We start from the raw sequence: 17,514 nt of genomic DNA, 5'->3' as shown, positions 1-17,514 counted from the left end.
CATTGCTGCAGAACCATGGGTTATAATGGGTCATTACTGCTCTGTGTAGTAATGACGTCAACCTCTTGCATGTGCATTAGAAGCACATTTAGCAACACAATTAGTGGCAATTTCCAGCTCTCCCAAATGAACAATGAGAACACTCAAACAGCTAAATGGCAGAGTTTAGAACCAGAGGGAAAACTGGCAAAATAAAATGATTGGCAAAAAGAAGGAACATGGTCCTTTGTAACTTTTAGGTAAATCTTGTAACAATTTGTTACTTGATCTCAGGGAAATAAATCAGAATTATTTTCAGATAATGAGTGGGCTAAATCCTTTAATCCCACTCCCAAGTTGATTTTTTCCATTCAAGAGCTGCTCCCTGGAAAGTTTTAAGGAGCAAATATAAACTTCACTGATTGCAAGCTAGATATTATGAAATGTTGAACACCGGTTAAAAAGACTTTAAAAAATGAATTGCTGCCCCTCCTTCATACAGGCACAAACTGCATTCTCCTCTGGCGACCTTTTGACTGCAAGGAAATTGGAATCAAAGAGCCCACTCACAGGCTAAACTTCTCACAGGAAATTGGAAAGAGACGCAGAGACGGCCCATGAATTACCTATTGACAGGATCCCGGAACAAGGGCCGCAGTGTGTGAAGCCAAGGATGACAGCCGCCTGCTCATTCCTTCAGCATCTGAGAGCCTCATTGTTGGTATAGGGCTTGTGTGGAGTAAAGGACATGCCAATTTGATGCAGCAAGGAAGACGCTGCTCAAACGAAAACACATAATGCACTTTCCTCTCTCCTTCCCATTTCAAGTTGATTGACATCGGACCTGTACATTCACCCAATGGCGCAGAGGCCACCCTGTTTGGTACTGACATGATATAGCAATGGGACCGTTGCTTGTGCTTGTAATTTAGCCAACTGCTCCTCATAGCCGCCTGTGTTGCAACAAGTACATGGCAAGTGTGAAATGAGAGCAGAAAATGCTGGAAAAAGGTTAGCAGGACATGCAATATTCATCTCTCCAGCCCTGGTGCAGAATCAGAGACATAAAATATTGACTGTTCCTACTTCCACAGATTCTGCCTAACCTGCTGAGACTTAAAAATTCATATTTCTAGCAGCTGCAGTTTTTTTTTAACTTCGTAGGGAGTTCAGTTGTAGATAGAAATGGACTTGGCTGCGTAGCTACCTAAATTTGTGCAGCTCAAACACAAATGTATGTAAAAAAAAAAGTGTTTTTACTGGGTTAAAGCTTGTACCTTATCAAGGAGCAGAAAAAGAAAAGTATAGCTCTCAAGTGAAATGGGATTTTGACAAATAAAATTTCAGGCATTTGAGGTTCTAACTATATGGTGGTCCACAGCTATTGGCCTCACTAGGTATAAACCGTCCTGTTCTCAGATGGGGAAGATAAAGAATAGAGACATGGAATAATACAGCATTGGATCAGGCCCTTCAGCCCATCTGATCCATACCAGTTTCCTTCCTACTAGTCCCAGATGCCCACATTCAGCCCATAACCCTTCTAGTCCATCCCCTCCATGTATCTATCCAAATGCCTCAAATATTATGCCCACCTCAACTCACAAACCTGTGTACAAAAGTTACCTCTCAGAGCAACACATACAAAATGCTGAAGGAACTCAGCAGGTCAGGCAACATCTATGCAAATGAAAAAACAGTCACCGTTGCAGGCCAAGGAGCTTCTTTCGGGCTGGCACGAAACACCGAGTGTTTATTCATTTCCATAGATGCTGCCTGACCTACTGAGCTCCTCCAACATTTTATGCTTGTTGCTCTGGATTTCCAGCATCTGCAAAACCTCTTTGTGTTTGAGTTGATCAACTGAACAGGGAATTTTTATTTGTAAATCGCATGCTCCTTTTTTCTATATAGATCCCAAAAAAACGGAAAATTGTAAAGCACTAAAAGCCAAAAATTCAAACCCTGAAATGTTCGCTGTTCATAAGTAGACATCACCCACTCCTGAGCACTTACTTGAACCACCTCTCCCAGCTACTACAGCCAGTAGTCTTTTTAGATAAGTCACTATTAGCTTTGCACAACATGATGGAGCAAGATTTGCCCATTCCGCTTATAAAATTGCTCAAGCTGTGCCAGGTACGTTGGGGAGCGACGACAGACAGTAAACTTGAGGTCTTGCCAGAGATGTCCGATTCAAAGTTAGGACTCTGACTGGGCCAATCGAGGATATCAATTTTCTTCATTTGAAACCACTCCATGGGTGTGTGGAGTGTGCTGTGGGTTCTTGTCCTGCTGAAAGACGAACATCCTCCCAAGTTTAAGCTCTCTGGCAGAGGCTAGCAAGTTTTAACACAGGATCTTTCTGTCTTTAGCAGCCTTCATCTTCCCATCAATCCTAACCAGATTTCCAGTCACTGCTGCTTTAAAGCATCCCCATTGCATGATGGGGATACTCCAACCACACTTTACAGTAGGGATGGTGTTATCTGGCTGATACACAGTGTTAGATTATCATACGTACCGCTTAGCATTGAGGCCAAAAAGTTCCACTTTAATCCTATCCGACCACAAGACCTTCTACCACATCTTTATAGTCTCTTCTAAGTGATTCTTTGCAAAGTCTTCACAGGCAAGGTTATGCTTTCTGTTTCAGCAGTACATGTGGCGTAACTAACCTGGCACAGCTTAAGCAATTTTGCAAAGGAGGAATGTGTAAATCTTGCTCCATCACGTTGTGCAAAGCTAACAGAGACTTATCCAAAAAGACTACCGGCTGTAATAGTTGCAAGAGGTGGTTCAACTAAGTTCTGAGCAATGGGGAATGAATACCTTAGAAATGCAAACATTACAGTTTTTGTATTTTTAGTTGTTCACGCTTTGCAATTCTCCATTTTTTTGGACTCTAAAGTGAAAAAGGAGCATTAGATTCTCAAATTAAAACTCCCAGTTAAATTGATCAAACTCCCTTGTTGCAATACTCATTTATGTGAACAGAGGTTTGGGGACTGGGTATTTTTACAAGGCACTGCAGTTACTTTATAGCTACTGCGCTACACTGCTGCCACAAATTTCACAACATAGGTCAGTGATAACAAACCTGATTCTGATCATAATGTCCCCACTCCTAACCTTGATACCCTGTCTGATGAAGGTTGGCATGTTAAAGGCCTTCAACACTACCCTGTCTATCTCAGTAGTCGCTTTCAGCTTCTCTGTTCCACAATGTATAGGTACCTGAAGGAAATCTAGCTCATCCTCATCAGTACAATTCTTTTTTTTTTAAGATTCCATGAGAAACAAATTCTCAACTTTGGATATGAGCTCACTGTGTAAACCTCCCTCTGACCCAACTTCAAACGGCAACCTTAGATAAATTGGAGAATGCCTAAATGCAGGAGACAGACAAGGTGAAAAAGGACAGACACAAGAATAGAATGAGGGATATTATTGGATGTGATAGAACTTTCCCCTGAATCCAAACCATTGTATACATGACAAGAGTGCATGACATTGGCAATGGGTGCTCAAAATAAACAAAATTCCCTTTTCCATTTCAATTATCCTTCAATTTGATGAGAAAGGATTTCCTGTTAAAATAGGACAACCTTCATTCAGTTTATCAGTTGCTTATAATGAGCATTATGGCTGAGTGATAGGAACAAGTAGTAATAGAGAAGCAGCCTAACTTTTCTAAACCCTCCCTTATCCTGCCTCGTGCAATGAATTTCCAGAGCTTACACAGTCACACATTTTCAATATATTAACCTCAAGTCCAGTGCATCCTAGAGACTGTACTCAGTAAGGTTATAGCAAATTACAGTCCTGAACATTGTAATATTTTAAGTGCAATGTTACACAGCTCAAAGCAGACCCTTCGGCTGATCATCATACCTATCAGTACTATTCTCACTTTATCAGCAGCTTACTATGCTGTAACAATTTAAGGTTCATTCAGATACTGTGCAAATATAAATCCGTTATCATCTTTTTTAAAACACTAGAATAGTTTACAAAATTAAGCTGATTTCCTTTTGCAAGTCTTTGTAAGTACTATGTAAACAAATGCTTCCATTTATCAGAATACTCATAAGATCGAAAGCAAACTTCCCCCTCCCACTATTACTTGAGTCACTGCACTGTAAGCACTTCAAGATACTATTTATTAATGATGTCTACATTGTAAATACATGCTGGTATTCGTGTACTTCTAACTTTATTTTATACAAATCTTTATTTGTTATAATTGTTTAAAGTTGTTTTTTTGTTGCATGTCAAACAAACACATGAAGAAGAATCCCAAAGGCTTCTACAGATATACAGTGTTAAAAGCAAGAGGATGGCAAAGGACAAAATTGGTCCTCTTTTAGATCAGACTGGTCATCTATGCATGGAACCAAAAGAGACGGGGGAAGACCTTAAAAGGAGTTTTACATCTGTATTTACTCAGAAGATGAACATAGAATCTTTAGAAGTGAGGCAAAACAGCAGTGAGATGATTAACTGTATACAGATTACAGAAGAGGTGGAATTTACTGTCTTGAGGCAAATTAGGGTGGATAAATCCCCAGGGCCTGATAAGCTGTTCCGTCAGACCCTATGGGAGACTAATGCAGAAATTACTGGTGGCCGAACAGATAAATTTATAACGTCCTTAGCCATGGGTGCGGTGCCAGAGAATGGGACAATAGCTAATGTTGTTCTGTTGTTAAAGAAAGACTCCAAGAATAATTTCAGAAATCATAGGCCAGTGAACCCGTCATCAGTAGTGAGCAAGTTATTGTAAGATAACATAGGGGACCGGATATACAAGTATTTGGATAGACAGGGACTGATTAGGGATCGTCGGCATGGCTCTGTGCATGGTAGGTCATGTCTAACCAATCTTTCAGTTTTTCAAGAAAGTTACTGGGGAAAATTGATGAAGGCAAGTCAATATATGTTGTACACATGGACTTTAGCAAAGCCTTTGACAAAGTCCTGCATGGGAGGTTGGTTAAGAAGGTTCAGTCGCTTGGCATTCAAGGTGAGGTAGTAAATTGGATTAGACATTGGATTTGTAAGAGAAGTCAGAGAGAAGTAGAAGATGGTTGCCTCTCTGACTAGAGGCCTGTGGCTGCTGGGGAGGGGGAGGAGGGGGGAAGGGGGGTGTTAGTGAACAGTGAGGAAGACTACCATAGCTTGCAGCAGAATCTGGACCAGCTGGAAAAATGGGATGAAAAATACCAGATGGAATTTAATGCAGACAAGTGTGAGATGTGTTACTCAGTGAGGAGTAGGGGTCTGAGAAGTGTGGCAGTGTAGGGTGATCTGGGAATATCGATCATTAATTCCTGAAAGTGGCATCACAGCTAAGTACGGTCATAAAGAAAGTTTTTGGCACATTAGTCTTCATAAATTACAGTATTGAGTACAGAAGTTGGGATGTTGTGTTAAAGTTGTATAAGATGTTAGTGAGGCCTAACTTGAAGTATTGTATGTAGTTTCAATCACTACCTACAGGAAAGATATCAAAAGGATCAAAAGAGTGCAGGGAAAATTAGCCAAAAATTTGCCAGGACTTGATGGCCTTAGTTATAGTGAAAGGTTAGGACTTTATTCCCTGGAGCATAGGTGAACGAGAGGAGATTTGGTAGAGGCATATAAAAATAAGGAGTATAGATATAGTAAATGGAAGCAGGCTTTCTCCACCAAGGTTGGGTGAGACTAGAACTAAAAATGGATTTTGAAAAAATGTAATCCAATTCTCAATTGCCATAGATCCAGGGAAAATAGTTCACTGCCCATCATCTCAATGACTATTGTTTAGGGAATTCAGAAGTGACAGCCTGGTGCAGAACAAGCTGCTTTTCCACTGCCATGGTATTACTTTTGGTTTGTAGTGTAATGCAGTGTAGTGAAGCTTTACTCTTCACATGGGTGGGCCCTGAATGATTGCTGAAACTGGGGGTACAATCCTTACCCAACTCACAAGGTGACCAACTTGCAAAAAATCAATGGAAATGCCAGTTATGCACCTGTGTCCACCCTATGCGCTCACCCAAAATTTTACTCTCCACTGTATCCATTGTAAAGTAAACATAACCAGTGTCTCTGAACCCAGTATTCAACTCAAACCCACCAGTTTCCTATAAGCCAAGTTAAAACTGGCTCCTGGTGAACAAAAGGGAAAGAATTCCATTCTCCCATAGGTCTGATTTACACAAGAGAAGTGTACAAATCATCACTTGGTTGAATGGTCAAGGTCAGTAGGTGGAGGGGAATATTTTAATATTCCTTCAGATTCTTAGTGAACTTTCAAAAAAGATCTTGGCTCAGATAATATATTCTTCTCCCCTCTTTCCAACTGTAGATTGCCCAAGCTATTGTATGTTATTGTTGTTAAGCTATTGTTGATCACCTGCATCTGCATTTCACAAATAAAGAGGGTCAGACTGTTGGTGCATGACAACATGCATTGATTTGTTACACGTATGGCAGGTGTGACTAGGTTTAAACTCAGATGATGTGCTCAATAGTCCACCATTGTAACAATCTTAGCTCAGGTATTTAAAATTGCCCACTTAGCTGAGGGTAGAGCTTCTCTCTTTTTCTCTCCACATTTGCTGCCTGACCCACTAAATATCTCCAGATCTTTCTGTTTTTATTTCAGATTCTGAACATCTCCTGCATTTGATTTTTGCTTTATTCAACTCTAAAAGCATAGAACTCAGAGCACATGGTGCTTACACAGATCATGTTGTCTCACCATCCTCTTACCAACTTGGTTACATCATGACTTTCCCCTCTGGGAAGACAATGCATGTAAACATTCCCTGCATAGTTACAGACGGTCAACAGAGATTCAGTCTGTTCACTGTCTTCTTTAGTCTGTCTGACATCCTCAATTTTGCACTTATTCCTAATATTTATTCCTTGAACTAAGGAACTTGCAACCTCTTTATTTAACTCGATTCTATTCCGTGATTCTGAAAAGTATTTAACTCTAGACATCAGAACTAGATTCACCCTTATATATTATAATCAATGCCTTCAGTTGTGCCACTTGCTGACATGATGATTTCTAATTCAAACTAAGTACTTGTTTGGACTGCTTTCCCCCACACCCCAATGACAGTTTTATATTTCCATTCTGGTCTAAATCCTCCAAGTCTCTCACTTAATTCAACGTTATTTTCATTATCTCAAGCCTTCAATTACTGCCTCTATATTATCCCTTCCACTCACTGCTCTGTTCTCCCCTCCACAAACACAAGATCCTTTAAAAGCAGAATAAGGTATTAAATGAATTATGAAATAAGTAGCAAGAATTGGGAAATGAACATTGATATAATTGTGTATTGAAATCAGAGATGAGTGTGTCTCGGATGATTTTTAATCATCTCTCACATAACAGAACATCTATTTGTGGAGCACAACATTGTAAAGAAGCAAAGGGGATTATCAGAGTCATAATAAAATGAAAAGAGATCCACATGAAACTAACTGTATTTCTCTGGTGCCATCATACAGTCCATCTTAACCTGAATCTGTGGCTGACTGAGAGAATTAAAATCAATTGAGCACACAGAAGTTGGGCCAAAGTCCAAGCAAGTTAACTTAAATGACCTGAACAGAGAGCTAAAAGCAACCATGGTTCATCCAGGAATACGTCAGACAGCACAGAGACATTGAAGTGAGGTTGCCAATATAGAGAATAACACGGGTTTTGCTGGCAAACATGTGGTTTGGTTCTGCACCTCCAAGGGGTATCATCTTGTTAAGGAAAGAGGTATCAACCCGGTTAGAACTCCAGAGGCAAGAGTGAAGAGGCGTGGGAAGAGACGTCACTGCTGATAATTCTGTCTCTACAACCAGAAGAGTAAATGCGAAACCAAGTTAAGAAAATCCCACTGAGTTGGATTATGCAGAAAAGATGCTGGTACGATTAATAATATAAAGAAATGAAAACTATTTTAAGATAAAAGCGGGAAACAGAAAGCAAAATGTGAAGACTGGAAGTGAGAAGAATTGTCCTTCACTCAAGCCATTGCTTTTGTGACATTTTATCATGGTTGGTCATGTAAGGTTCCATAACTTACAGGCAGTAACACAGAATTTTGAGATAGTCTCTTTGCTGCCAGTCGCTGTATGTTTACTAATCTTTATATTTACTATGTTGCTTCTAAATCATATGAGAAAATAAAATCCACCACATGGAAAGTTGCTGTTTGACTTGAAATGGTTTGGACACAAGTTTGGTCAAACTATTGGTCACAAGTTTTAAATGCCAGTCTGGCCCGAAGCAGAGTGATAAAACATTAGTAAAACCAAAGCACAAAACATAGCTGAAAGAAGTATAACCAGGATGCTAAAAACACAACATTGATCACTATACACACTTAACGAGGAAGGGAAGCAATAGCAACACTCAGTTCTGTGATGTATCCTTGCTTGCTTTCACTGAGTTAAGTAATACTGAGGTCAACAATCCTTGGGCAACTAATCATTCTTTTCGATGAACATCAGGAAATCATCCAACATGAATCAAATCGCAGTGAGACAGAATTTCCAAACCTGACTCCTAATCATTTGTAAACACAAGATTATACAGATGTTGGAAATCTTTTGCAACACATACAAAATGCTGGAGGATCTCCTAGGTCAGGCAGCATCTTTGGTGGGAAATAAAGAGTCAACATTTTGGGAAAAGATCCTAAACATTTGTACTTTTCAACCAAAATATCAAATACTCTTCAGGAGCAAACAAGCACCCAAAAACAACAGAAGCATATCTGCTATCATGCAAATGAAATCTGTAGACCTGGCATAAATTAAAGTTTCAGATTTGAATCTCCTTAGTCAATATGTCAGTGGTGTATTTGTTTATTCAGGTTTGTTTATCACATTAAAACATACAGTTAAATGTGTCATTTACATTAACAATTAATAAACTCAAGGTTGTGCTTGTGGTAAGTGTCGTCACACATTTCTGCACCAATCATCATGCTCGGCAGAACCAGAGAGAACACAAAACAGAATGTACCAAGCAACAAAGAAACAACAGATTACTCTTATCATCTAAACCATCAAGAAATACAATTGATTCACGTTAATTAGGACACCACAAGACAAGTACATTTTGGCCCAATTAAGTGGCTGTCCCAGTTGGCCAAAGTTTCATGTATATAGTTAAAAGGTATAAAAAAAGACAAACTACCAAATACAGAACAAAATTACAACAATACCAATACCTCTACAGTACTATAAAACTTTGTATTCGTTCGTAATAGTTATCGGAGGAATTCATCCAATGATGATTACATACTCAAAATCTTCATTTTCATTGTAACTTTCAAGATGATCGCCAATACTTTCAAATTTTTTTTTACAGTTGTAAATTTGAAGTCATAACATCATTTCATTTTCACACCTGTCATTTCTGGCATCTCAAAGCCTGAGTGCTTAAAACCGCAGTGAGCAAAACAGTTCTGAAATGTCTTACTGCTTGGTTCTTGACAACTACCAGTGACAAAAATCACTGCTTTTTGAACACAAACACATACAACTGATGCTATTTAAAAACTGTTCACTCTAAGCACAGTGCTGTGCCTAACGGCCACACAAGTGCATGCAACTGATCTTAGAAACTGTTCAGAAACAGTCTCCTGTCCCAATTAAGCAGCATAGCGTCCTAAATAAACAAAGGGAATCCCAGCCCTATTCTAGATTAGTTTTTGCTTTTTTGAGTTTTCCCAAACAAGTGGCTGCCTCAATTTGAAAGTTGAGATTGAAGTCAGGTGTTTCTATCACAAATAAATAAAAGGCTAGTTGCTTTGAAATGCCTTTGCGATTCGTTCGAAATCTCAGCTGGAGATCCAGCCTGACAAGGGATTAAACACAAAGATTCTTCCTGTGCTTCAACTCTGTGCAAGTGGCTACAGGCAGATGGAGTTTAACTCATACCAGTGCAAAGTGGCACGTTTTAGAAAATTAAACATATACAAAGTGAATGACAGGTCATGAGAAATATTGTCAGTCAGAGAAATCTAGGGGTGCACGTACATAGTTCCTGAGCGTGGCAATTCAGGTAGACAAGGTGGTGAAAGAGGCACAGGGCATTCAACAGACAGGACACTGAGTACTGGAGTTGAGACATCATGTTACAGTTGTATATGACGTTGGTGAGACTGCACCGTGAACATTCTGTAGTTCTGATCACGCTATAGGAAGGATTATTTTTAAAAGTAGGGATTGTACAGATTCACAATGATGTTGCTTTAATTTTAAGAGGAGGCTAGAACTGGAGTGAAGGGAGTTGAGGAGTGACAATGTTCCAGAGCAGGGGCTCCCAACCTTTTTTATACCGTGGAGCCCTACCATTAACAGAGGGATCCGTGGAACCCCAGGTTGGGAACACCTGTTCTAGAGGTATACAAAATCATAAGGGGCTTAGGTAAGATGGATTATCATAGTCCACTTCCTGAGGTAGGAGAGTCTCAAATGAGAAGGCAAAGATTTTGATGTGGGAAAGGACCCGAGAAGCAGATTTTTCCCATACAGGGTGGTGGGTATGTGGAAAACGCTGCCAGAGGAAGTGAAAGAGACGGGTATCATTACAATGTTTAAAATACATTTAGGCAGGTTATTGGTTAGAAAATGTTTAGCAGGATATGGGTCTAATGCAGGCAAATGGGACTAATTCAGGAAGGCATCCTGGTCAGCAAGGACGTGTTGTGCCAAAGGGCCTGTTTACACATCATATAACTCGATGACTATTACTTTTCCAGATCCTATCAGAAGTTCGGTAACTATCACCAGTTACAGACTAAACTGTGAGCAGAAACAAGTCAAAAAATATTTCTTCCTAAAATCCCTATGTAATAAAAAGTTATATGCATAGAAAAAAGGGATTGTATTGTCCCTTTTTTATACCAACCTTTCAATTTCGAGATTGGGATTCCCATGCGTATAACATGATCCTGTGGGTGCAAAACACAGCAGCCTTGTTGATGTGATTAAAAGGAGGGAAAGAGCATGCAATGGAGACAATATTTTAATGGGGTGGTTTATATCAGGAGTGATGTATGATGAAAGGAGTGTTATAATGACAGTGGCATGTATTCAAAAGTTTATTGATGGCAATACGTAGCTAAAGGACTATGAAAAGGGGTAGATATAACAGATTATTATCAGACATCTGTATAATGACGGTGAAGTTTGCCATGACATTCATGTAATGAAGATGGTGACTGTATCATAACTTGACAGTGCCACAATGAAGATGGGTAGCGAAAGCATTCTATAACAAAGAATTCTTAGTGCTACAAGCGACCGCACTTGGAGTCAACTTTCATTTTCTAGAGGTTGCTAAGGAGCAGGTTACTAAACCACTCTGAGGACTATTTGCAACATTACCCTGAACTCAGGCCAGGCTCCTGCCCAAGGCACAAATGAGCTATATAAGCTTTATCGAACCGTAACAAACTCCACGCCATCCTAACAAGAGCCGGAATGGGGAAATGGTTTCCCCATCAGGGAGATACATGTCTACAGCTCAAGCAAAACCAGAAGCTGCCTTTTTCTAAAGGTCATCCTGAGAAGCGGGGGAAAGGAGCGGTGTCTAGTGGCATTAAATTTGCTGTGATTACTTCTGCCAAGCAGAAAATGAACTCATCAAAAACCCCTAGGCTACGAATTCAATAGTTTATTTAGTTTTGTCATAAGGTTTAAACTTTCAGTTCCTCTTGTCACCATGGGAAGTGCAGCATATCTGCACATCTGATCTTTAGTCTCACCACTGATCTCAGCACATTTATCAAAGTTCAGTGTTTTTGCATCAGAAGCCTCCAGCTTGTTGAATATGTCATACAGGCACCACCTTAGTCTCTCCGCATAATTATTCTGCCAATGACCAAGCTCCAAAATTTGCCATTACTTAATAATGTTTATTCGTCAACATCCCATGTGCTTCTCTTTCAACTTCCCGTACTATGACTTTCAATACTAGGTTGGTAAATTTGCATACAATTGGTATGACTCATTACAAATTTTTAATATGCACATGGCTATCATATAACTTTAGCCCCATTTATATTTCAGCAATTTGATGAAAATTTAACAACAGTAGGAGCGTCAAATTGATCCCTAATTCAGTAGGAGGATTAGTTTTAGTTTACCTTCCAGAAATCACAGAAATGTTGGAGAATATGACCAGCCCTAGTGACTGGGATGCAGATTTTCCCAAGATTCAGCTTCCGTTCGCTGCCAGTCTGACAATGCTCCTAATGCAGTATCAAGTTGCAATGAGTCCTGCAGTTTATACTTTTCCAGCACTGTGGGTGCCAGAGCCATCAGCCACTTTGGCACAAGATACACTCACGGAAATTGGACATCTTCATCTCAGTTACAAATTTCCTGAAATTGTTTACCCCCTTTATCCTGGCGGAGCCTATGTGCATTTAATTATGCAAATTTCAAAAGACAATCCCTGTCACTGAAATTAAATGCTGCAGCGTAGGGTATATAGTATGTATCTTCATCAAAAATGTGAAGATAGTAAGACTTATCCTTTCAGCATTCCAACACATGCTCTACTCTAACTCCAGCCTCAATCCACTCTTCAACATTACTGTAAGAATTCTCACGAAGGATGTTTCTTATCTCCAAGTAACCACCACTGATATTTTCTTTAATTGCAAAAATGACCAGGCATCATTTAGTTAATAATGTACTTCATATTGATCGTCTAGATCATATCCTTTGATCGCAGCTGAATATTTGGAGAATATTATTCCTTCTTGTTGATATAAACACCATATTTCGTACTGATGCTTTTCTTATATGAGTGCAATACACAGTGCCTTCAACTTTGAGTATGCTATCACTTTGGATCCCTCACTTTGAGAAACAACCTTCATAAAGATGACATAAGTAGGGGAGTTCTTATCACCTGCCAACATCCATGGTGAATCACAAATGAAATATTGCAGATCTTCTGCAACAGACTGGAAGCATTTTGATCTGCGAAATGTCATCACCTCTGCAAACAAAGTAATAGAACTCTTCAAACATGGCTTCAGGTCAGATTCCAAGAACTTGCGTAAAACTTGAAGCACCTAATTGTGAGTACTGAGTCTCCTGAGACAACAGAAGATTTTGTGCTCTGTACCATCTGATAGCCGGGTAACTGCATTCTCCTTATTCTCTTTTGACACCATCAGAAACCTCTCCCATCCCGGAGCCTCTCCTCCTCATTATAAAGTTGAATTATAGATGATTGCCTAAAGGTAAAAGTGGATTTACTGACACTTCAAATGAGATTTCCATTATGACTAACCTGAAACCCTCTGAAAATGAATTCATAGCTTTAGGCCTTCATAGTAACGAGCCTTAAGATAACATGCTTAAATGACAACAGCAATACAGTATCTCTGCAGATATAACCACTCCATACAAAAGACAGGAAAAACTGCACAACTGCATAATTAGTTCCACTTCCTACCAATATCTTCCAATGAAATTTGCAGCGTGACTTGTGTGCTGGTCAATATTTTCCAGAGTGCCCTATAATGTTGCCAGAGATTGACAGATGTCATTAATGACACAACAACCTTTTTGTCCTTTGTTTTGCTTCTCCTCCAATAAATTTAAGGTAACCTTGGCACTGCAAGTCCCTTTGGCCAGAATGAGAGATTAAAATATTATTTGGGTGGAGACTCAGTCTAGTGCAAAGCCACACTGAGTTCACTTTTGGATGACTATATGGTTAGCAGCCAGAATAACCAGACATTCATCTCCCCAGATAGCATCTCAGTGACCTCAGCACTTTGTTCCACTCCTTTGCATTTCTGATTTCTGACTATGTCTGTTTATTATTACATTTTAAGATGATGTCTAAGATTACAGTGATTATATTCAATGCAGATTATACAGAAATATACCTTCCAAATTTTTGATGAGTTCTCAGGATTGATCAGCTTCCTGAATTTGATGAGCTCTGTGGAAATATCTAACATCTTGTTTGTAAATTCCCACTGTATTCCCCACATAATTAGCAGCAAGTTCATGATTTCTACATATTCACATCCAAATACTGAAGCCTTGAACTTGCTCTTTACCATTCTTTGCCAGCCTTTTCTAGGCTGTACGCCCACTTTGGGTTATTTTATGTACCAGTAACAGAGCACATGTTACAGTAATTCCCCATCAGTCACACTGAAAAGCTGCTGGATGAAATTGTACTTGCATAGACCATCCTAAGCATTAAGCTGGTTTGACAGCTGACTAAGTTGGGAAGGAGGAAGATATGAGCTACCTACAAATGCTTCATGGGTGAAGTTTATTCTAGCACTCTATTCATATCCCCCTTTATCAACTCATGATCTTGTCTTTCTTCATTTGAGGCCAAATCATTGAGTATATTTAAAGCACAGGTTGAAATATTCTTGATTAATAAGGGCAGCAAAGGATATAGGGAGAAGGCAGGAGAATGGCGTTAAGATGGAAAGTAAGTCAGCCATGCTCAAATGGTGGCACAAACTGTCTTATGGACCACTGATGATTGGATCAGCTATATGACGGAAGTTAACAGAATGGGTTTTGAAAATGTATATTCAAACATTTTTTAAGTCAGCAGCAAGTATGGAAAAATGCTAGTTGAAATATCAAATGACTACAAAAAATTGTGGATACAGCCCAACCCATCACAGGAAAAGCCGTCCCCACTATCGAGCACATCTACAAAGAGAGTTGTCACAAGAAAGCAGCATCCATCATCCAGGCCATGCTCTCTTCTCACTGGTACCATCAGGAAGGAGGTGCAGGAGCCTCAGGACCTACACCACCAGGTTCAGGAACAGATATTACCTTTCAGTCATCAGGTTCCTGAACCAGCATGGATAACTCCACTCACCTCAACACCGAACTGATCAATGGTCACAACCTATAGGTTGCATAGACTCACTTTCAAGAACTCTGCAACTCATGATCTCAGTATTATTTACTAACATATTTATTATTCTTAGTTTTTTGTATTTACACAGTTTGTCTTTCACATATTGGCTGCTTGCCAGACTTTGTTGATGTGTAGTTTTTCATTGATTCTATTGATTTCTTTGTTCTACTGTGAATACCTGCAAGAAAATTAATCCCAGGGTAGTGTACTATTTGGTGATGTACAGTACTAGCACATAAATAATAAATTTACTTTGAACTTTGAATATTTCTGTGCAATTAGAATATAGGCCCAAATAATCAATGTTTTTGTTTGTTCATCTCAGTAATACTGTCTTTTAGACTGCCTCCAGTTGTTGCACTTGGAAGTGCATTTTGAATTACCGGTAACTTAGTTGCTTTAAGTATAACATTATGGAAAGCTGTCAGAGGAAGCATCACTCTCCGTCAGCTGCGGATATTAAAAGCAGGAGGGAATCACTGCGTATTTTTCAGAAGAGAATTGTGCTGTCCTGGTTAACATTATCATAATCAATATAAACAAGACATCTTGGTGCACATTTCCAACATTTTTCTACGGTGAAAATTGGTTTCTGTATGACTGGAATGAACTACAGTAATTTGTAAAACACATATAGTTCAATTTCAGAATGCTTGTAACTAGCCACATGCAAGTCCACGTACAGAACATGGGCGAAAAACACACACTGGAGAGGATCACAACTTAACCTGATCCCATTCTCACTGGAGGTATACCAACTGCCTGTAAATCTCTTTAGATGTCCCTGCATTGTAATCTGGAATGGCTGAATTCCACCCTTCTGTGATCAAAGATGCCAAAGCCAATAGAAAGGACTTAAATCCTGCCCCTCCAGAGGCCAGCCAACAAACACAGAACCCTTCAAAGCACTCCAGATCACCCAAAATCAGCAATATTCAAAGTCTGTGGTGAACATCCTGCAGTGGTTTACAGTTTGATTAAAAACTTTCCAAACTGGCAGTTTTAACAAGCTGGTTGTAAGTGAAAATGAAACACCAGATGTTGCAAGTTAAACTACCATCTTGACAAACCAAAATCCTTATAAACATTCTGAAGGTACTTTTCAAATCAACCGCACTTCAACACTCCGCCTTACAACTAGATTATTTTATTTTTGAATCATAATAATATTTTTCGTATAAATGCTGAAAGACCAAAAGTTGTGACATGAAAGGTGAGAATGGGAAGTGCGTAGGGGTAAACCACGCGGCCAAACTAGCACAGGCACTGTTTTATAATGAGGTAGAAGATTAGTCGTTATTTGACATTACAACCCGACTGTGTATTTCAAACGCGGTACTGTCAGATTGACTCCGCTTCGAAGCTGGTACAGTATTTCAGTGCCAAGGGGCAGCAGTGTAGAACAGTACAGAGCGAATGCAGAAATTCTCGGGAGCTCTGCATCGGATGTGCTGTTACATACACTGTATAAACTTTCAGCCAGAAAAAAGGGGCTCTCAGACACTATCATAAATTCAACATGCTCCTATCAAAAGCAGAATCTAATTACTGTATGCGCCTTCTTTTTCTATATTACCAATCAGCTCATTTGATAAAACGAGTTGTAGAAAGGCTGAATCTGTTCTTACCTATCGCTCCTCGGTGGCTCATTTTGTTGAGGAATGTTCTGAAGTTTTTTAAGTGGAAGCTGCGGGACCTCCTGAAGGCGTTGGGCTGTTCGGAGCCATCCATTACCGCCGATATCGCAGCTCCCGAGCCGGCGGCGAGCGGGTCGTATGCCGAGTGTGTTGCGGAGGACAGCGCAGGGCATCGTCCGCGCCGGGGAGCGCGAACGACGAGGGTGCCTGCCTCTCCGTCCGAATCCGCTCGGGAAAGCCAAGGGGAGGAACTGAGTCAGCGCCCAACGCACTTCGCCTTCATTGGAACAAACGGTTTCTTTACGCAGCTGCGGCGAGTTTGCAGTAAGGCTGCAATCTGAAATCAACAACTCAAAATGAGATCATGTGTCATTTCTCAGCTTGGGCCTCCTACACGCCCACTCACGCAAACCCGGAGGGGATTTACCATGCAAATTAAGGTACCCAACTGTACCCAAGATTAAAATAAAAGAGAACCGTAACACGGAAGATGGTCATTTGGCCTCTGGGGGCTATGAGCTAATTATTCCCCTGATCTTTCCCCGTATCGTCATCATTTTTTTCTACAATTATTTTATTTGTATTGTTTTCCCCTTTGCGACGACCCCCATTTCCTCTGGGATACAGGTCCATAGTTGGAGCTGTTGTTATTCTCTCCCAGTACAAAGTTGTTGGTGGACAACAGAAGCGGTCATTCCGTGGATGACCTTGCCTGAAAGGTTGACTCCATAGATTCCCCTCCATAGATGCTGCCTGACCTGCTGAGTTCCTCCAGCGCTTTGTGTGCCATTTCGATGGTGTATTATGCCATCTGTTAATTGGAGACCCTAGCTGTTTTCTGTGTGGATGTGGGAGATCCCACAGCATCACTTTGAAGAAGGAAATTGACCCTGATATCCCAAACAATACCTATCCCTCAACCATTATCCATAAAATGGATTTGCCCAGAGATTAAATTGCACC

General features: G+C 40.0%; 1 protein-coding gene across 1 annotated transcript in view; it reads right to left on the bottom strand.

Annotated features, from left to right (window-relative positions):
• Positions 1-16,913, bottom strand: part of stard8 (StAR related lipid transfer domain containing 8) — a 91,570-nt gene extending 74,657 nt beyond the window's left edge. Inside the window, exon 1 of the mRNA XM_073058124.1 lies at positions 16,543-16,913. Coding sequence (XP_072914225.1) covers positions 16,543-16,645 — 103 coding nt within the window. The 5' untranslated portion in view covers positions 16,646-16,913. The remainder of the gene's footprint in view (positions 1-16,542) is intronic.
• Positions 16,914-17,514: the final 601 nt, after the last annotated feature.

Source organism: Hemitrygon akajei, chromosome 10, assembly GCF_048418815.1.
Source record: "Hemitrygon akajei chromosome 10, sHemAka1.3, whole genome shotgun sequence".
Taxonomy (NCBI): Eukaryota; Metazoa; Chordata; class Chondrichthyes; order Myliobatiformes; family Dasyatidae; genus Hemitrygon; species Hemitrygon akajei.
This window is presented reverse-complemented; position numbering and strand designations above follow the sequence as displayed.